Genomic DNA, 21,920 nt, shown 5'->3' with positions numbered 1-21,920 from the left:
ACATCATGCAGTGCCTGCCACACCGTGCTTTCTATCCGTAGCCAAGTTTGATTCTTACCCTAGGAAGAGTGTGTATTATTTTCTTCATCCCTGTTTTGGTGGTCTGTAAGTTTCAAAGGCTCATCGTGTCTAATCATGGTCTGTATTTTCGTGTCCATCTCTGCCTGTTGTTTCTTGGTGTTTCAAGGTTTGCCTATCCTTGTGTAGATGGATTTAAATCTTTTACCTGGGTTACACATTTCCACAGACCACAATGTGCAGTTTAGGGGAGTGTGTAGCCCTTATGGTAAAAGTTTGTGACTCCGTATCACCGAGTCAGGGGTTTGAATCCATCTGCTGGCCAACTGATGTGTCCCTAAGCAAGCCATTTTATACCTACATGAACTAGCCTTCATCCAGCAAGGAGCGTAAACGGTGCACCCTGTGCTCAGGGCTGGCTTTGGAACCGCATACTGAATACTTACTGAAATTCAGGAACGGTGGATTAAAAGTTCAATGGTTTCTTGAAGGATGAATCTCCAGGAATCCGGTCGGAACACTTTGCATCACAGGTGTAAAAACTGCATCCTCTCCCTGTCTCTTGACCATTCAGGGTTTCGAGGAGGACACAATGACACACATCAGCCAGCCATACAGCTACACCAAGGAACAGACCATGTTTACCGACACGCATCTATGAGCGAGGTTGGACTCTCCAGGTTTGAGGACTCTGAGAACTAGATGAAACTGGCAGTGATAGATGCGGCAAAACTTCATTGTCATGAAGTGAATGATTCCTGTCACTGCTGTGAGGACTTTACGTAAAATCTTATGCATTGCCTTCAGCAGATTTATGCTCTTTTTATTAAATGAAAGTCAGGTTTCTGAACGCCTTCACAGTGACTATTTTTTATGGTCTTAATTCTGTTTTGTAAATGTTTTTGTACATTTCTGTGCTGGCATTATCTCTATTTTTAATGCATTTTTAAGATGAATTATCACTCGAGGAATGGGATACAAACTCTCAGCAATAGTAACAATAATAGGGCATTTGTACGGTGCCTTATTTAAAACGTCTCAAAGTGCCTCACTAAAAAGCTATAAAACTTAAGTAATAAGGATTCCTAGAACCAACTACTGTATCAAAATACGTATAATGTAACACGGACCAACACGTCAAGAGCAGTAGAGGAACATAAGCATTGGTCAAAAGTAAATAAAACTAGAAAGTAAGTACAAAAGGGAGGCTAGAGTCAGTTCAGGCTCAGGAACTACTAGCAGCAACTGCAAGTCAAAATGGAAGACTTACACACCAAGTGACAAAATACGACTGGATTTATAAAACAGACCATGGACTGTGGGAGGCACTCGAAAATACATGACATAAAGTGGCTAACTTAATTGGACAAAAAGTGTCTTAAAGACAGATTTACATCTGTCCGGTGATTCTGCTAGACAGAGCTCAGTTGGCAGGTAATTCCATTCACGTGAAAGAACCGAATTCTTGTTGGTTATGTGGTGTTGGCATTTCAGATTTTTATATAAGAAGTTTAATGCATAACTTTTAATACGGCAGTCTCCTGTACTTAAATTGTTTAGTTTTAAAACATACTACAAATCATGGGGTCTTTCAAAACACTTTATAGCGCGATTTGTTTCAGGATCTTTGTTGCTGCTTGTAACATGCTTGTAAAATACAGCTGTTTTGTACTAATCATGCTTGATGATGCCTTCATTTGTAAGTGGATGCTTATATGTCTGAGTGTGTACTTATTTTACGTTTAAGCAGGAGGTGGAAAGAATTCATAAAAATCTTGCACTATTCAGACGTTTTGCTTTTTCATCATGTATTTAGAAAAGAGAAGAAATCCACATATACCCAAGTATCATACCTTTATGATAACACAGTTTATTTCCCACCAAATTGTGAATTCACGGTTTAGGATGTTTCCAATTCAACAGAAATCCCAAACGAAATGAAACTTCTGACCTACCTAGGGTCTACGAAGTCCACCTGTAGATTTGCTTTGGGAGAATGTGTATGGACCAAATGTACGTATACATCATGCCCCATTTTTGAGTTTAGTAGTTTATGAATTTTGTCAAATATCACCCTGTTTTAACACTCCTCGAGAGCATTGGAATATGTCTTGCCAGGTTTAATACAAGTAACGCACAAATTGCAATTGAGCATGCATTTTACCAGCAATATGTAACCTTTGCTAGAGCCCAGGTATTCAACAGAATATTTATCAAAACTCTTTTTTCTTTTTCAAAATTCCTTCCTTGAGAGAATCACATTAAATAAACATCTACCAGTTAAGTGGTCGTTTGTCAACAAAATATTGGCTTACTTTATTACCATGAATTAAAAATGGTATTCCTCACGAAATAGCAGTTTGTTTAAAAGGAAATTAAACTGGGTCCAGCCTGCATTTATTAGACTTGCAATTGAAACTCAGAATTATAATTGAAATTGTGATTTCTCGGTTTTTTGTGTGCTCTGGCGCAACCTGTGTGATTGTATGTACTTGAATGAAAAGAGAATAAAACAAAGAATCCTTTCAAACCAAAACCATCAGATAATTTGTCAGTGAATTTGTCGTAAACTATTTCACTGTTGGCTATTTCATGAAAAACAATGCACTTTTTGAACAAAACATATAAAATGGAACTTTTATGACAATGGTAAATCATCAAAAATGGGGATTTCCCTAATGGAATACAAATTTATGCTGTTATCTGCTGTTTACCTACTTAAAGCTTGGTGTTGTCTTTAGGTTCCTAAATCCCCAAGTAATATTAAAGCTTCACTTTAGAAATTAAGTCCCAATGAGTTTGAAATCTTGAGTCATTTGCTACACAATAAAAATAGGTATGCCAGAAATGTAAAGAAATGCAAAGGTGTGTTTTTAGAGTTCTTTGTTTTGATCAAAAGTTTTCATAGAACATGTTTTTCATATGTGCCAATTTCTGCCCTAAATGCACTGTCTTCTTTCTTGGACTTAATTGAAACTACATCAGCTTAAGTTTGGCATAAATAGAGGAACTGGAAAAGAACCAAGATGCAGACGATGGCCTTCTACAAGACTCCTTCCTTTTTAGCCAACAGACTGGTATCAATCTCGGCTCGTTCTTTTTACCTAATCTTGTGAGAGAACAACATTTGAATATTTTGTGCACAGTGCTTAACCAACTTTATCCAAATAGCTTTCAAAAAGAAAAGGGTCATTCCATAAAAACAAATATAAGAGCTATAAGCTGGTTGTAGTGTGGTTAAACAGCTAGAACGAAATTGCTGCATAGAATTATCACATTTTTGTCCCATACGTAACATTGGGTTTTCTTTCAATCACTTGATCATCACAAAGACAAGTCAAATAGAAATGCTGTGGGTACTCTCTACCCAGATGTCAACAGGAGAATGAAAAAAAACCAAAATCTGTTTAAGTTTTCGATGGAACAAACGTCCATTCTGGGGCAAAGGGTGCATGAAAATCATGGTCTCCCTCATTTCTATAATTGGTTTAACCCTCCTATGGTTTAACAGCACAGATACGCATGAATGCCAACAGTCACTCTTATGCGTGTGTTTACTACATGGAACACAAATATGCACAGGTTCAATGTGCATATGGTTGGTTGCCAGCACAAAAGGACCCAGGGTCTTTGTGCAGTCCTCTTCACTGCATTTGGTTTACTGCACAATGATGCACATGAAACAGTGAAGCACAGTTGTTGGACAGCACAAAAGTGCAATCTTATATTCCTGTGAGGGACTGTTGGTGCAGTGCACCACACAACACAGCTGTGCTTCTTTGAGGTGTTTACCAAGTGACCCAAAGAGTGACTTCTGCATAGGAGGGTTAATCAGTTAAAAACTTTCCAAATTGAGACTTCTGCACTCTGCACCTTTTTTGCTAACAACTCTTCAAGTCTGATATTGTCAATGTCCTACGGACAATGTGCCATTTTCAGAAATGAATGCATTGCAAATATGCATCCAATCACACACTACTTTTCAACTTCTGCCCGCCTAAAGTACAAGCTATACAAAAAAATAACTCTGAATACAAACTAAATATGCATGTGCATACATAATTTACACAAACATCCGTGTAGAAAAATGCCGATGCTTCTCATTCTGTGAAATATTGCACAACTCCAAGTCAAGCAAAATATATCATTTTGGGTAATTGGCAAAATATTACACAGAAACTATTTATGATTAATCTCTCATTCACAAAGTGTAATTAATTTATTTACGTTTTTACAAAGTTTACATCAGCCCTTTACAACTCCTTAAAGAGATTTTGTTTTGTACTTTTGCAGAGAGCGGGGACCACAGACAATCGTCCCAAAGACAGTCCTCTGTTGGTACTGCATTTGCATTCTTGTAAAGTGCATAATTATTAACCTTTCACCGGTACCCCCATAATGTGCTTACTAACCTGTATCCTCAAGAAAAGACTTTTCTCCAGCTCTTTTCCAATCATGCCGGAGCAGAATTCACACCTCAGAGAAAATATTTGCTTAGCTTAGTGACAAATGGGAATTTCTATGTGCTTACACAAGAACACCAAGCAACACTATGAACTAGTGTTCACTGTAAGCAAAATCTTCTGCTATAAGGAAGCAGCTAAACTGTTAAACTGTTAGGCAGCTCCGTGAACTTGGGCCCTGAACAGTATTCTGAACTCCTATGGGGGAGTTTTTCATCATTAGGCAAATTAGAACCAAGCCATGGGGCCATTTCTCTGTCCCCACGATGTTTTGGGTTCCCACAATGGAGGTGTAATAAATGACAGGTGTTTGTCCCCACAACTACGGAACAAGTATGGCCAACTAGTCATGTGTACATGTAACATTGAGCCAGTATCCTGGTTTTATTGTGTGCAGTTACTTTCTACTTTAGGACACCTGTCAGATAAGAAATACTTGTTCCGTAGTTGTGGGGACAAACACTTGTCATTACGCTTCTTTTGTGGGGACCAAAACCATCGTGGGGCCAGAGAAATGGCCCCACAACTTGGTCCTAATCTGCATAACAAAGCAAATTGTCCCCTTAACCTGGTGAAGGCCTACCCTTAGCTGATGTCTGTATTAGGTTTTCCAAATCTCTGTTCCTTCTTGATTAGGCTTCAGACATGTTTGGCCGCTGAGTTGAACGCTTAAACTCGGTGTTCAGCTACATTAATAACCCAAACTGGGAGAATCTCCATCATTCCTTCCCACAGCAAATATTTGAAACTGATCCTGGAGAAAGATAAGGCCGAAGATGGAAACAAACCGCCTGATTTGGAAAAAGGTCTTTCTCTTCAAAGTCCATGCATAAGTACAGTGTAAGTGATAAAAAAATGCAAAAATATCTGTAATTGAAGGACTTTTCATCGACCCTACTGTCTCTCCACCAAGCTAAGAAATATTCCTCTCGTGTGATGATGCTAAGGTTTTGTACACATTCTGTTGAAACTATTCAATGTGCAAACCAGTGTATCCATCCTTCAGCTGCATAGTAGGCTGCACAGGACCAGCTGCACTTCCAGCCTGGAGTCCATAAAAATTGACACCCTGAAACCTTGTCAAGTCGATCAATAAATTTCATATCTTCCTTTACAACAGCACGTAAGCAGATCATCTCGTCTCAGCAGTGGGTGATCTTCAGGTTGTAGAAGCTCCCATCTGTGTTCTCCCCTGCCTGCTGCCCGCCCCCCTCCGCCCCAAATGGAAGCTCCTCCGTGCTCTGATTGGCCAGCGTGCTGGATGAGCCGCCGGACCGCAGCTGGTTGATGCGCAGGTGGGGCAGCATCTGGGCCGAGGTGGCCGGGCTCATGGATGGGGTGGTGGAGCGGGAGGCAGAGACGTAAGAGTGGCCCAGGAGGCGGATCAGCTCTTCCTCGGAGGGTCCCCCCGGCAAGTTAGGATCAACTAAAGCAAGTAAACAAATCACACATTATTTCAATACTTCCAATTACAGCTCACCTCAAAATGAGTTTAGAGTCATAAGATGATGTTTTACAAAACTGCTCTTCAAAGGTCAGACTTGGAGAGAAAGCTGTACTTTTTGGAATGCTCAACTAAATCCACATATCACTTCCTGTAGTTTCTTTCAAATCAGGTATCTCTAAAGACATATTTGGAGGCAATCTGCCTGCAACTATGTTTAATAGATGCCTGATTTTGCACTCTTTCTTGTTGTGATGTTTTGGAGCTCATCTTCTCCTTTCTGGAGTTGTGCCAATTTCTAAAGCTTTAAAACATTTAATCACGTTTCTTATCATAACAAAGTTCTTGGTCTAAACAGTGCAAAGATACATAGTTTTTGGCAACTCTGAAACACTCTCATTTTACAGTGTCACGTGAGGTCATTATACCGTCAAAATACATGCAGAGGCAAACAGTTTGTTTCTTAAATTAGCTTCACAAATTCAGTTTAAAATGTTCGTGAATGTCATAGGGTCAATTTGCTTGGCCTTTTTCTGCATGCAATTTATAACTAAATGCCAACTGACAATTTGGACTGTGACCTGAAGTATTTACATGATTGCGAGACCAGAACAATGACACGTTGAAACGATCAATGAGGATTGTGAGACCAGCACAATGAAATGATCTTAGCTGGCAACCAGACTATATCAACTATACCAACTAAGAGACAATCTCTAAGTGTGGTGCTCTGCTGTATATCTTTGACTTGGACCTGTTTTTATATCTCACAGTGACACCCAGAATCATACTCACCATTCTCCCCTTTGTTAGCCTTGACCAGATTGTCCAGGGCAGTGCTCAGATCCCACATCTGCAAGGTGAGAACAAAGAGCAGATAACAATTTCTTTAGACAGACAAAAAAAGGCATAGAACTAGACAAACCGAGAGTTGACAGTTATCAAGAGTGCTTGGAGTGGTAAAATTGGACTGGAAGCCACTCAATTATACACATTTCATTTCGATCGTTTGATTGAATTTAGTTCCATTTCATTTAGTGGTCCTTAGAAAGGAAACTTATGCCATTACATGCAACACATTGGTTGATTTATATATCTGCACATCTAACTTTACAAAAATGCAACACATCGGTTGATTTATATATCTGCACATCTAACTTTACAAAAATGCATCAATCAGCCAGTTTGGTATTCCAACCAAACATGCTGAATATGTGCACCCTAGGTCATACAGAAACAGCAATACACACAGCGTAGCTGTGCATTAGCTGAAATGCACACTTTATTCTTGAGTGACCTTGCCTTTTGAAATACACAACTGGCCCGAAGTCAAGCAAAATTTCTGAAACCTGCATTTTTTTTCTGAAACGAGACTATTTACCTAGTCTAAGATATTGGAGGGCCTGGCTCCTCTGAGTGGGGAAGTAACAGTCATTTTTATACAAAAGTCCTCCGCAATATTTTCAATGGAGGAATCTAATTGTTACAACTTGTCTTTTGGACCGACCTGTATGGATCCATTGGAGTGGCCAGTGAACAGGTATCGGCGTGGAGGGGAGCCCATACGACTAGAGCCTTCGCATTCATGGACACAGAAGGCTGTAATGGTGCTACCATCCACAGAACGAATTAGGCAGACCCTGCATTGAGACAGCATAATCCAAACACAGGGAGTTATGGGGTATGTTATCTGAGCTAGGATGGACTTGTATATGTATATATGATCCACTCTTTATGTCACAAAGAGTACTTCATCCGACAGAGGTGATTTCTTTCTTTGACAACAAAAGTACAGTGAACAGTACGATGTAGGTACATATGGCAGACACAGAGGGAAAATTACGAGCATTAATAACTACTATCTCAGTTCTGGCCTAAAAATGCCTATCCAAATCTAAGCAGACTACACAGATGGCATGGGCTCTAGTTGGCACAGCTATGGCAGGACAGATTGTCAGGGTTGGCGTAAAAGTCACCTTTTGTCACCACACGTCATCCAGTCACAGGCACAAGTTGTGTTTGGACAAGTTGTGTTTGGACAAGTTGTGTTTGGACAAGTTGTGTTTGGACAAGTGGTGTTTGGACAAGTTGTTTTTGGACAAGTTGTGTTTGGACAAGTTGTGTTTGGACAAGTGGTGTTTGGACAAGTTGTTTTTGGACAAGTTGTTTTTGGACAAGTTGTGTTTGGACAAGTTGTGTTTGGACAAGTGGTGTTTGGACAAGTTGTTTTTGGACAAGTTTTGTTTGGACAAGTTGTGTTTGGACAAGTGGTGTTTGGACAAGTTGTTTTTGGACAAGTTTTGTTTGGACAAGTTGTGTTTGGACAAGTTGTGTTTGGACAAGTGGTGTTTGGACAAGTTGTTTTTGGACAAGTTGTTTTTGGACAAGTTGTGTTTGGACAAGTTGTTTTTGGACAAGTTGTTTCTGGACAAGTTTTGTTTGGACAAGTTGTGTTTGGACAAGTTGTGTTTGGACAAGTGGTGTTTGGACAAGTTGTTTTTGGACAAGTTGTTTTTGGACAAGTTGTGTTTGGACAAGTTGTTTTTGGACAAGTTGTGTTTGGACAAGTTGTGTTTGGACAAGTGGTGTTTGGACAAGTTGTTTTTGGACAAGTTTTGTTTGGACAAGTTGTGTTTGGACAAGTGGTGTTTGGACAAGTTGTTTTTGGACAAGTGGTGTTTGGACAAGTGGTGTTTGGATAAGTTGTGTTTGGACAAGTTGTGTTTGGACAAGTTGTGTTTGGACATGTTGTTTTTGGACAAGTGGTGTTTGGACAAGTTGTGTTTGGACAAGTTGTGTTTGGACAAGTGGTGTTTGGACAAGTTGTTTTTGGACAAGTTTTGTTTGGACAAGTTGTTTTTGGACAAGTGGTGTTTGGACAAGTGGTGTTTGGATAAGTTGTGTTTGGACAAGTTGTTTTTGGACAAATTGCATTTGGACAAGTTGTGTTTGGACAAGTTGTGTTTGGACAAGTTGTTTTTGACAGAGAGACATTTCTTTGTCAATGTTTGTCCCCTATTTCTTAACCCCTTCGCGCCGGGAATTTCTTCCCGAAAGCTGACTCCAAGAATTCCAGCCGGGGTCTGGCTTCTTTCACCGTGTTCACTCGAGCGTGGGCCGAGAATAATAGTTGAGAAGCGGGCTGAGGATCTCAATTTTTACGGCGTGTCTAGCCGCATCCCGGTGCAAAGGGGTTAAAAAGGTCTGCAGCAAGACTAATGACCGTAGAATCCCAACTCTGATTGCAGACATTGGTTCGCATATGTGGAAGTACTCAGGGTGCACAAACCTATCACTTCTTGCCACAAAAGAAAAGCATGTGAGCACGACCAGACGCTGAAGACGTGAATGATACATATAAGATCTGTAGCTATTCACAGAATCCATCACGTGTGACCATATCCCACAAAGTAAGTCTTAAAAGCCCAAGTTTTTTAGTAATTTTGTTTTAGTTTCCATAAGAAAGAGCACACCGAGTTTTAGTTTCCATAAGAAAGAGCACACCGAGTTTTAGTTTCCATAAGAAAGAGCACACCGAGTTCTTTATTATTTTGTTGTGTCGCTCACTTTATGTGGGTGAGAAATGTGGAGGGTTCCTATTGGCTGATATTGTCTAAATTCTTTTAAAGGCCTTTCACTGAAATATGGATCTAGCCACTCATTTTGTTAAGTTGGGTCACATGTTGCGTAGTTTTTCTTCCCCTCACCTCTGTCCCGTCGATGCAAGGCGGACGTAGAGCTGGTCCGTCTCTGGAACCACCTTCTGGACGAAGACTTGCTGGTCATCCCGGTCACCATAGGGCCCTGTAATAAACAAGACAAAGCATGTCACCAGAGATCCACCTGTCAGTTGTGCTTCACTGCAGTGAGGGGCAGGGTACATCCGTCTCACCGTTACCCAAAGAAGAATCCAAGCACATAAATCTTAGAATCACTGCTTCAGAGGTAACGCCTGTAACCAAAGACGAACTTTCTGCAAACTCTGGTCACCAGTACAACTTTTGTAAAGTCCATGGGAGGTGAAGGAGGGGATTGGAGCGGGAGGAGGTAGAATCTCACCGAAATTGTTTCCTGCCGCGTAGGTCGGGTGGAGGTCAGCTTCCTCCAAGGAGAGAATCTTGAAGGAGTTGAGGGGTGTGGAGCCGGGCTGAGTGGAGATCATGCCACGGAATCTGGTAACGTTCCAGGTCCGGACGTGGTTATACTCCTGGCAGACTGCAAGACAAAAACCATCAATTGTCGCAGGAGGAGATAAACTCCAAAAGATGATGTCTCTGCTGACTGGGAAAGATCTTTTCAAAACCAAGGTGACTGACAAAGAAGTCGTCCAGTTTTCCAGTCCATACTGATTCTATGTGTTCCCCCAGAATATCTAGCTGGGATTCTCCTCTCCCCTAGGGAGAACAGTTCATTGGTAGCTGACGGGGCCACCCTGGTAAAATGACAAATTAATGAAAGTACCTGAAATCAAATGCTTCTCGGACAGCATGACCTTAGAGATGGGGTTGCAGTGTACGGTGAACGTCTGGAAGAGTTGGGGCCCCTGACCAACTGTCTCTGGGTGCTGGACGATGACACGGACCTTACCAGAGATGGTACCATAGGCGATCTCAATCCAGTTACCAGTCAGGCCTGAGGAAAAATAACAATGCATCCATAAAATAGGTTTTGATAAAGCCCATTCATGAAAAAAAATTACTTCCTTGGAGACTTTCAGGAAAATCAAATTGATGCCTGAAAGACGACAGAAGCAGGAAGATAGAGATACTGCTAATAAAAGTCTCCTCAACACAAGCTGCCTGAAATTCATCTGAATTCTCTCTAGGTTTTCATGGGACTTAAACCCAACTACCTGAGCATTTCAACCCAACTGTCTGAGCATTTCAGCCCAACTATCTGAGCATTTCAGTCCAACTATCTGAGCTTTTCATCCCAATTACCTGAGCATTTCAGCCCAATTATCTGAGCATTTCAGCCCAACTATCTGTGCATTTCAGCCCAACTATCTGTGCATTTCAGCCCAACTATCTGTGCATTTCAGCCCAACTATCTGAGCTTTTCAGTCCAACTATCTGAGCATTTCAGTCCAACTATCTGAGCATTTCAGTCCAACTATCTGAGCGTTTCAGCCCAACTATCTGAGCATTTCAGTCCAACTTTCTGAGCATTTCAGCCCAACTATCTCAGCATTTCAGCCCAATTATCTGAGCATTTCCGCAGAGAACTTTTCTCCGTTTTCCAAACTCTAATGCCGAGTAGATGCCAAGGTCGTAGTCTTTGTAATCTGGGGGCATCATGCTTCATGTGTAGTAACAATAGCTGGGACAGGTGGATACGAGTGGATAAAGGACATACACATACATGAGATGAAAGAGTAGGGACATGACTGGATAGGAGTGGAAAATATGGACCAGTGGATGAGTACAGGACAAGAACAAGATAATGCACCAATATGACCAAATATAAGGGGATATGTGGATGTAAGTGGATAAAGGAGGTTATGTGGATGTAGGCAGATTTGAAGATGTGAAGATAAGTACAAGAAGATGTGGATATAAGAGGACCTGTGAATATGAGTGGATTACGTGGACGTGCGCATGTGGCTTAACATGTGATAACACCAGGATATTAGCAGACGCAAAATAGGTGGATATGAGTGGATAAAAGACATGTGGATATGAGTGGATAATGGACATGTGGATGTGGGTGGATATGAGAACATGTGGATGTTCACAGATCAAAAAACTATGTGGAAATCAGTGGAGTGGAGAGAAGATACATGGAAATAGACATCTATGTAATTGTCTGTGTGGATTTTCAATGAATTTTTACGTGAGGACTCACTCGTCTTTGGGGTAAGATAAACGCTGAGTGCTGTTACGGCATCGTTGCTTGGGTCACGGTAGAGTTCAGTGACCAGGAGGTCATTGTCCTTCATTCTTAAAGGAAACTTCTGCATGTCTGCCAACAAGAAAAAAAAAATCATCCTGTGGCGTACGACAACCGGCTCTTCTTGCAGTCACTTTTTTCTCTCAGTAGATACAGGTGTATATTCCTCAATTGGAACCTACCGTAACTTGGGCTATATACTTGAATGAGTAGTTTAGCTAAGAACTGAATTGAGTGGGATCTAGGCCTACAGGAAGGCCTCTTGAACAAAACCAGGGAGAGGAAGGAAAATCAACTTAACGTCCACAAGAAAAGTTGTAACACGGCGACTTTTGAGGACTTTTCATAGCTAAGGAGGCATGAGTTCTCACTAAAATGGCTATTATTAACCACATCACGCTGGGGGTATTTGTGAATGTTGATGATGCTGGGACGGGATAATTTTCATTTTTTTCTGTTTTCAAATTCTTTAAAAATTCATATCTTCAATTACTGGACACTTCCACCCACACGACGGACTGTCTGGTTTCTACTCTAATCTGACAGACAACATCTATTCACACTGAGTATTTCAGCCAGGCCTGCCGCCTTGTAAAAAGAGCCCAGATTATGCGGTGTTATATCATTTTCGTTTGTTCATGAGACTGGCTCAGTGCGCTGTTGACCTTTTTTCAGTAGGGGCCAGATTAGCATGCAACGGTGCTGTGTGGCTCATCGCTGCATTGGTGGAGTACTTTTTCCCCCATTGGTAATCCGCTCGCTCTAAATGCTCCAAACTGTGGTATACTGTTTCAAAACAAGGCTGGATTATCTCCACTATTGAGAGTGAAAAAATGTCGTTAATGCCCAGCAGCCTGGTCTTTTGTCACGAGTATGGTCTTTTGTTACAAGGCCCAGTTCCCTTTGTCCGAGTTAGGAGACCCCGGCTACGCACATAAAGAATATGTGCCCGAAACCGGAGTCCCCGGCGGCAAGTGGTTAAGTAGATTTTGCACTGCAGAAAGTGACAAATCCTGCATAGTTAAACCTCTACATTTTGTAGAAGGGAGGGGGTAAAAATCCTAAAATATCACACCATGCATTACATGTATACTGTAAAATTTGGCAGGCTCTAAAAATTACATCTTATAAAGCACTCCCACATTTATTAACTAAACAAAGAGGTATTAGGCATTGGTACTGTGTTTCGGAGGTGGCAGACTTGGCACTGACCTATGTAGTAGATGGAACCGTTGGTGCAGCCCAGTAGAAGGAAGGAACCCGCTGTGTCGTGGCTGGCGATGGCACACATCTCCTGGGTCTGGAAGTCAACGGATTACAAATAATCAGAAAACGGGAAAATAAAGATCGTTTTTATTTTCAACAGTCACTAGCACCCCCTTCCCCCCAAAAAACCTGCAGCGTTATTATTCAGAAGGAAACACCATTCCGCACTGAGATTTTAGTAACGGGTGGTACTCATATTGTGCTTTATACCCAGAGGTCCGGTGGCGCTTCGGAATTACTACCACTGGATCAAAGGATCTGTTTCCTGCAGCAGGTATCACCATTTGTACTCCTCGGTGGAGAGAAGCAACTGTAGTAAAGTGCCTTGCCCAAGGAACATGACCACCATGGTACCCATGGGTTCAAACCCACATACCACTGTAAACTCAATACCCAAATCCCTAGACCAGTTTTTCCCAGGATGCATCATAAACACTGCACTGCGAATGATTCTACTGTGGGTCTTCACGGGACTCCATATACATGTACCTGCCAATGTTGCGTGACGGCGTGCCAGACACCCACTTTGCCTGTGTGGCTAGTAGCGACCAGCTGACTGCCGATGAAGAACAGAGAGTCCACATGCACTGCTAGATCAAAGGTACCTAGGCAAAGACAAACACTGGGCTTACTCTTTGCTTACATGCTATGCCCCATATTACGTATTTGGAAGAAACACGACCCCCTTTCCACAGAAGATTCCGATCTCCCAACCTCGTAAGCGAAATGGTGATAAGAAAACTCTGTCCCTTCTAGGCCAAAGCTAGAGGGGGCTTCTTTAAAAAATCCTTCTCACAAAACGGGACAGATAGGGTGTATTTTCTTCCACCTCCCTCAGGATCTCAGCTGTCCCATGACAGCTATTTCTGAGGCACGACACACAAAGGCATGGGAATAAGAACAATGTGACCCAACCAGACCCAATGAGTCACAAGTCGCAAGAGACACTTTTGGGTCAAAGGCTTTTAAAAGAACAACGTGACCCTCATTATACCCCCTTTTCACCAGAATGCCAGAGTAATACATCAAAAAAAAGAACATAGTTTCCTTTTTTTTTAACGTGCATTCAACCAAATTACTGACAAACATAGCCTGAAGACCCAGTTGTGGGAATTAATCTCTGCACACCCCCCCATTACTGGGGACAGTGCTTGACTGACGACTAAGCCACCCCCCTTCGCCTCCAAAAAAGTACTTACCCACTTGACTGCGACTGCTCTCGTCCTGGCAGCTCCACAGCCGGATCTGGCTGCCGTAGGATACGGCCACCATCTTCTCCTTGCCCTCCGACTGGCTGAGGGGCACCCGGGAGTTGAGGGCCACCCTCTCAATAGTCCGCTCCAGGTAGGGGGAGGTGAAGACCAGCTGCCAGCCTGTGGACTCCTTGATACGGTAGCAGCAGACAAAATGGGCATAGGCCAGCACGATCCAGTTGTGGTGGCCGGCAACGATCAGGACCCGGCGGGGGTCGGTGCAGGCTTCTGCAGAAATAAGGATGAGAAACCGATGAAACTAAATGCCCTGCATCTGTGCTGTTAGTTTTACCCTTTTTGGAACTGACGAAGTCCTCTTCTTGTTTGCACACTGTCCGACAGTCTCCTACCAAAGTCCTGTCATGACAAGGACTACAGTCAAGCACTCAGTCAAACCGAGAGCCTCGGAGTACATTAATTTACAAGCTGCATCTGACAAACATGATCATTTTAGCACATCAAGTTCTGAAGATAAAAACTCAGACACTTGTCCCTCCGATAATAATTTGACAGGTAACTTCAGCAAATTAAAAAGCACGTGAGCTGAATGTATGAGACGACACCTTTGGGATGGTCAAGTAATACTCAGCTAAAGTATGGATTAACGTCACCAGAGAAATTCACGGACACCGGTGTTTGTACAAACTAATATACATGTGAAAACCGCAAGACAACTGAAACTCCTTAGCAGGGTTGAGATGGGGAGAGAAATCCTGTTAACATCCAGCTGAGAGGTTTTAACAATAACAACATATTACAACTTCTAATGGTTCTTAACAGGTAAACACACGACAAAAAGTGAGTTCTCTCCCAAGAGACTATGATTATGTGAATCTTGCAATCTCCTACAAAGTGCAAATAAAGTACCAAAACCATAACAGTTCAAAATCCCTAGAAATTCAGGGATTTCAAAACAATTCTGAAATCCAGAGAAAAACCTGATAAATTGCTCGTCTGCCATGGGTGCTGGGAATCTTCCAGAAGCCTTTCAAAATCCTCCACCGTTCAGGAACCCAGAGGCTCGGCTCTAGCCCCAGACCCAAAACTTTCCAAGGAAGAGGTCAGTGTTCAAGATTTCCAAACTGTGCACCCACCGAGTGGCATGTCCAAGTCAGCCCTCGCTATCCGGGGCTCGATGGCAGAGGCCGGTCTCTGGCTGGATTCTCTGAGCGAGGCTCCCCGGGCGAGCGCCGGCCTGGGTCTGGTCTCGGCCTCCACCGACAGGCTGTGGCGGTGGTCACTACGCTCTATCCTGGGCGGGAATGCTGCAATCGCAACATCACATGTCGATTATCGCTACTTTCTCTATAACATCCTTTGCACAACTTGTATTCTAAAGCTCCGTTGATTGGACAAACCAAATATGAACAGCACAGGATTCAAGGCAGATAAAAGTGCATTCCTCAATTTAATAAACCATTTGATGTTTAAAACAGAAGCAAAAATAAATCAAAACTGTTCAGGATGAACCAAACAGCATCTCTATCCCACCTCTTAAAAATCACACTCCTTCGTCTCAGGGATATTCAGAATTAGGTTACATACGTGCCCGAGTATAGTAAGCAAAATAAACACATCCCACATGCAAGTCAAGTGGCTCTAGGAGAACAAGCAGACCACTTACAGGGAGGAGGCAGCATGCCGTGGAAGAGAACGTTACCGCAGGAAGACCTCTCCAGATCCTCACACAGAGCCAGGTTCTTGACTGTCCCAAGCAAATAAACAGTGGAAATAATACAGTTTTTAAAGCGACAAATTCAATTACAATTGAATTACAATACAATTGAATAAAAAAACACTGTATATAGAGTCCTGGCAAAAAAAAAAACCAGGTGAATCGTTAATCTAACTTTGCCTAATCAGAGAAGCCTGTCTAGAAGCATGTTACATTTAAACCTGGAAAAAAGTGTTTTTCAAATGGAACCTCGGAAGTGTTGAACACTCCCTCCATTTAAAAAACCATTCATAAATACCTCAGACAGATTCCTATTCAACAATGTGCAACTTTACTGTGCATTAAGAATTGATAATGCCCGCTGAGAAGTGATAATCCCTGCTGCGTAAATCACGCACTGGCACCAGGATACGAGACAGTTTAATCGATTCTGAATGGTCAAGAGTCTGAGTGCACGCGGCTCCCCACGCGTGTACCAAGACCACACAAGGAGATTCTACTGGACAACTTGCAAAAGGAATACTCCATAAAATAGACAGGGGTGTTCGGGAAAATGGAAGTAAAAATCTAGAACAAAATCGTTTGGAAATCCATCATATTTTGATTTTCTGACTAAAAAGGTATTTATGAATGGCAATAAATATGTGCTTGGTCAGTCTTAAATTAATGTTTAAGACCAGCTCAGGGGACTGTACGTTGATAATGTCCAAGCCACGTCGAGTCCATCTTCCTGAGCCAAGACTTGCCACGCACATGATTATTCCCTTATTACTAACACGAGGAGCTATTTTTAAAAACACTGACAATTAACAGTTGATTATTTGCAAGGAATATTGGTCAGTAATTCACAAAGCCTCAAAGTCTTGTCAAATGGAACCAACAACACAAGACACAAATACACAATCACTCATTGGTCCTTCGAGGCTACAAGTCTGGTACCTGCACTTACCCAAAGGTGAAATGCCGTAGAACTCTGCTTCATGCCGTAGTGCCTGTATGTCCACCCCCTTGAGATTTAGTTCCTTGGTACGCAGGTAATTGAGGATGGTTGCAAAGACTGTCGGGTCTCGATCTATGAAAATCTGAAAGAGATGGCAAACCAAGGAAGTCAGACCACCACATTTTAAGGCAGCAAACTCCTTAAATTGGTCTGTCTGAGGTTTTTTTATGGTGAACCCTTGGAAATAAATTTCAATGCTGATATTCAACTACATCATGTTCAGTAATGAGCCATTTGAATGAAACATCAAAAGAAAACAACTAGTCCATGATAAATGACAGCTTTAGTGCATTTCAAAATATGAATTCCAAACACCTTCGCATTTGGCCAGGCAACTGACTAACATGCCAATGTCGCAGTTCTTTGGTAGGAGTGGCAAGGAAAGAAGATAATGTATACAGGAAAATGCTTATTTTAACATTGGCATGCAGTGCATGGGACATAAAAGCTGGAAATTGGCCAACCTACTTTCTCAAACTTAAAACCAGGAAATTTGACACACATTCATGATTCAATTGGGAACACAAATTTTTACGTCCTGTTCTGTGATTAAGCATCCACCCAACGACTCATGCCTCAAACAATCAATGGGAGATATCCCTATACAACACTTGAATATGTCCCTGTTGTATGAATTATACGTTGTATTGAATGGTGCAGTAACTATTCAGATCTAAGACCAAGGTGGGGGACAACATGAATTCTTTTTTCCCAAAAATTATTGCTACATTTTCTTCTTCTTTTCTTTAAAATAATTCTCACCCCTGCAAAGAAAAAGGTGACGGTACTGTGTTTAGAATTCTGGCACTTGCAATATAATTCCAAAAAAACCACTGGCAACATGTCTCCAAGGAGCGATTTGTCCCCTCTTCCCCTCGCCCCTTTGGGACACGCCACTGGCATGGACAGTTACACCAAAATAGAACACTTACGAGTACAGTGCTCTTTGGCAATTTTCTAACACCTTTCCTGTAAATGGATCAACGACAATACTTTTACATGTCCTTGCGACTGAAACTATCCATCTCAGTGACAGCTCTGGACTCTCCAAGTTCACACTGAGCTAATCCCTCCCCTTCAAAGTACACAATTTGGTTAGGATCGAGCGAGTGTGGTCGATACAAGTGGAGTGTTGTCTATAAACTCGCATCTCCTCGGTCTCGTCCTCCTAACCCGAGTAATCTGACTCAACTCTTCACGTGCGGCAAGGTAAAACTACACATTGAGCACTGGGGTCATCCAAGAGTGCTTTCTGGGTGGGTAACAAATTAACCCAGCACAGTTTCTTCATTTACAGTTTGGGTTTACAGTTTAGACGGCCCTTTCTCCACGGATGGGAGAAGCAAATCTTCCTGGACATACTCACTGCTCCTTCTTCATCTTTGACTGAAGGAATGCGACCACTCGTCAAGCTGTGGAATGAGGAAGAAATGAACAATTCAATTATTGTTGTGTTTGTTCCAACACAAAGTAATGCAAAACATGCTGGGGATGTTTGCTTACATATATGGTGTCTTGACATACAGCAGTAATAGACTGAGTGAGACATGGCATTTTGGTAATTCCAGAAATTAGGTGTCCTTTTTTTTCATGTCCCTGTCACATCTGACATGTGATTTTGTAAATTCAGAACACATTTTCTAATTTCCAAGAGTGATGAATCAATGCAAATTACCTACCAAACAAATAGCAATACTTTGAAATCAATTCCGGGATAATTCCAAGTCAGATAACAAAGGTCAGATGTATCAGGGACACAAAAATGTCACACTTTTGGACCCCTTATTTCTGGAATAACCCATTTGCAAAACTTGCAAAATACCACAACTGAGAGTAACCATGCATTGTTATACAGCCTGCTGAGGACCTAAAGGGCAAATACATAACTTGAACGGAACGGAGAGTGAAACAGCAGATATCTACTGATGGTTTTCAAAAAATAATTGATTATACACCAGTGGGGGTGAGTTTGTTTCTGCATTCAATTGGGGACCTAGAACAATAGAGGACAATAAGGTCCCCGATTGACAGAGGGTCCCCGATTGACAACTGTGTACAAAACATATTGGTGGTCCTGTAAAAAAGTTAAAGTACAAACAAAAGAGGAACAATAGGGGGTCCCCAGTTGCAGGCAAATACACACTAGTGTGGGTGTTGCCAGGACTTTTTAATGGGGGAGGGAGTGCAAAGCTCTCATCAGCATCAAACTGAAAACCAATACAGGTGGATGGGAGCTGATTCTAAGGCTTTTTCATGCACGTTAGTTATTTTAACCCCCCCTTTCTTCTCTTTTCTTTTGTTTCCATCTTTTTATTTTTTTCCGGGGGGGGGAGGAGAGAAGTACCTCCCCTGATGCCCTCATCAGTTCATACAAGTGAAGACAACTGTGTCGTTAACATTCAAATTAACACAAAAGCAGTATTAAACACAAATCACTAGGCCTAAATGCTACTATCGTTTCTATAGGAAAGTTTTGTACCTGCAGAAAAAGGAGTCTGGGATGCATGTCAGCGTTTGCTTCGATGTTGAAAACCTGTTGAGGAAACAAACTAGTGTGTTTAGTTTTGGCTTGAGTTATGATGCACCCCTTGCAGATGACAAATAAGTGACATCAGTGTTGAAAATGGTAACTATTTAACCGTTGCAGATCTCCAGTACAGAACTATTTGTTTCACTCTCTGACACCAAACACAACCTCGATACGCTCATCACTGTAGCAACCACATTTTGTCAGCATCTTTCTTCAGAGGTGTGCATTTTGCTAATATCCGGTCACACATAATTTCTTTTTCTTTTTAAAATTGGCACGACATTGATACTATACAATTGCTCGATTCCCCCTGCTGGAGGTGACTGAGCCATGGCCCTACAGTTATTGGTGGACTTTGAGAGCAAACAAACAAGTTGCAAATTATCTTCCCCCACTGAACAAAAATCCCAGTTTCTTCTTATTACATTTTGAACTGAATTCCAAGTTAAATTGCAGGATATTTCACTTTTGCTTGAGATGAGTGGTTCTGGAAGATTTTTTTAGGAGGTCAAAAGTTTGAAACTGCAATGGGTCTGAATTCCATCTTATGATATGAACTCACAATGACTACGTAAGAAGGGATCCAGATAAAGATTTATCGTGCTAAAATGTCTAAATATCCAAAACACTCACTGTGCATGTTCAGTTATCCTTGCCTGCAAAAAAAAGGCAGACGCACATCACCGCCATTTCAACAACCCCCAGAACTTTGGGGTCCAACGTCCGCTCCGCTCCCATGAGGGAGTTCTGGGGGTACATTTCAACATCAACTTTCCATTCATACAAAGGGCCAACATGTCATCTTGTCCATTTCAAAATTGTTATTTTGCACAGATGGAGGGCGGGTGGTTCGCATGCAATTTATTGATGTCTGATCCTTGTCTTAACAACCTGTGTAATTGAGCCAGGATTCAAACTCATGAACAAATAGTTGTTTACATGTCAAAACCTGGCACTAGCATGACTAGCAAAGATGATTACGATTATGCCTCCTTATGCCGTCAACAATTCCCTCCACTTCTCCCTCTACAGCACTGGTACAGAGACGTATCCTACATCATTTGACTGATTTTGACTGACAGGAAAACTTTGTCATGTTTGTGCAGATGGCATCTTTGCCAGTGGTGTGAAGTTGGTTACTTATTCCTTGTTTGACGTTCGACATTCAATATTGAACTAGGAACTGTTTGATATTCAACATTAACCCTAACCCCCTGGGGTGTATATAAAATCATATTGAAATCGGAGGATTTGGGACTGTTAAGGCTATTAAGTAACCGTTTGCCATTCAGGATGCACATCTCTAAAAGTGATGGAGTGCAAAAGGAAAAGAATAAATAACTGTGCCAACTACATTTCAGGGCTTGTTTGACCCAAAAATGCCCATAACCAAGGTTGCAAGGAGTCAACAATGATTGACAACAATGACATCAGATTCAATGTAATCTCCAGCCACGGCATGGGGTTTGGGTATTTTATTTCAATTTCAGAAAAGTGCGGTGTGATGCATTCACTTTCCCACTCTGGTGTGCAAGTGAAGAACTCAACTGACAAGACATGTTAATTTCGTCAAAGCCGTTTTGACCGTGGAATGGAAGCAATAGGGTCAAGCACTTGAAAAAAAAAGGAGGTTTAGAGCCAGGGCATGGGATTGATATATATCATTTTGATTGGCGGAAGTAGTTCGTTGAAAACAAGAAGTATATAAAATAAATATTGTATACACAATGCCCTAAAAAAATGGTCACCTACATGTATATTCAGGGCTTGTTGGATCCCAAAGAACTCCATGCCCTAGGTTCCCTCTATGGGAGAGAGTTGTTTGTGCAAAAATCATTGTGAAATGATTTTCATGGTATGTACAAATTGAGTTCATGTGAATGGATGTGCATGGTGGCAGAGTGTTTTTTTGTCCCTAGACGGTGGGCCCTTTTTCACTCCATTTCTAGGGGTGTGCACAAATGGTTACTTATTCAACATTCGAATATCAGACGGTTACTTGTTCAACAATGAATGTTGAACGTTGAACGAGGAACTAACTTCACATTGGTCATCTTTTATTTCATTGCCATGGCAAGCCATGGTCATGATGGTGTTCGCCGTAGGCTGGGGAGGGCCGGGCAGGGGGATTTTAGTAGGGCTATGAGGCCTAAACAAAATGCTTGATAAACAAACCCCTAAGATTAAGAAACATTATCGATTTATTTTTCACTTTGGATAGCAAGGCCTAGTATTACTAATAAAAATACTAGTTTTGTTCTGAATAATTTCTCGAATCATTCCTAATGTCCGAAAACTGGGCGCTCGGCCATGTTACATGACGTAAGCCTAGACTAACATTTCCTCGACTATTTTACCGTAGGGCCTACCTTGCTCCACCAA

General features: G+C 41.7%; 2 protein-coding genes across 2 annotated transcripts in view; one reads left to right on the top strand and one right to left on the bottom strand.

Annotated features, from left to right (window-relative positions):
* Window positions 1–2,554, top strand: part of LOC147800307 (usherin-like) — a 54,930-nt gene extending 52,376 nt beyond the window's left edge. The window contains exon 57 of the mRNA XM_087142524.1: window positions 593–2,554. Coding sequence (XP_086998650.1) covers window positions 593–679 — 87 coding nt within the window. The 3' untranslated portion in view covers window positions 680–2,554. The remainder of the gene's footprint in view (window positions 1–592) is intronic.
* A 1,860-nt stretch (window positions 2,555–4,414) lies between these two features.
* The window catches only part of kctd3 (potassium channel tetramerization domain containing 3), a 17,662-nt gene continuing 156 nt past the window's right edge, over window positions 4,415–21,920 (bottom strand). The window contains exons 1-16 of the mRNA XM_022243741.2: window positions 21,908–21,920; window positions 19,488–19,541; window positions 18,375–18,420; window positions 16,958–17,090; window positions 15,958–16,038; window positions 15,428–15,598; window positions 14,280–14,561; window positions 13,570–13,685; window positions 13,027–13,114; window positions 11,770–11,886; window positions 10,387–10,557; window positions 9,985–10,140; window positions 9,633–9,729; window positions 7,433–7,565; window positions 6,721–6,778; window positions 4,415–5,907 (exon numbers count right to left, since the gene is read on the bottom strand). The exon at window positions 21,908–21,920 is cut by the window's right edge and continues 156 nt beyond it. Of these exons, the coding sequence (XP_022099433.2) occupies window positions 5,624–5,907; window positions 6,721–6,778; window positions 7,433–7,565; window positions 9,633–9,729; window positions 9,985–10,140; window positions 10,387–10,557; window positions 11,770–11,886; window positions 13,027–13,114; window positions 13,570–13,685; window positions 14,280–14,561; window positions 15,428–15,598; window positions 15,958–16,038; window positions 16,958–17,090; window positions 18,375–18,420; window positions 19,488–19,541; window positions 21,908–21,920 (2,000 nt within the window). The 3' untranslated portion in view covers window positions 4,415–5,623. The remainder of the gene's footprint in view (window positions 5,908–6,720; window positions 6,779–7,432; window positions 7,566–9,632; window positions 9,730–9,984; window positions 10,141–10,386; window positions 10,558–11,769; window positions 11,887–13,026; window positions 13,115–13,569; window positions 13,686–14,279; window positions 14,562–15,427; window positions 15,599–15,957; window positions 16,039–16,957; window positions 17,091–18,374; window positions 18,421–19,487; window positions 19,542–21,907) is intronic.

Source organism: Acanthaster planci, linkage group LG01 (genome assembly GCF_054643075.1).
Source record: "Acanthaster planci isolate LZ-2023a linkage group LG01, COTS_SCS, whole genome shotgun sequence".
NCBI classification, from domain to species: Eukaryota; Metazoa; Echinodermata; class Asteroidea; order Valvatida; family Acanthasteridae; genus Acanthaster; species Acanthaster planci.
The sequence above is the reverse complement of the archived record's forward strand: the minus strand, read 5'-3'. Positions and strand labels throughout refer to the sequence as shown.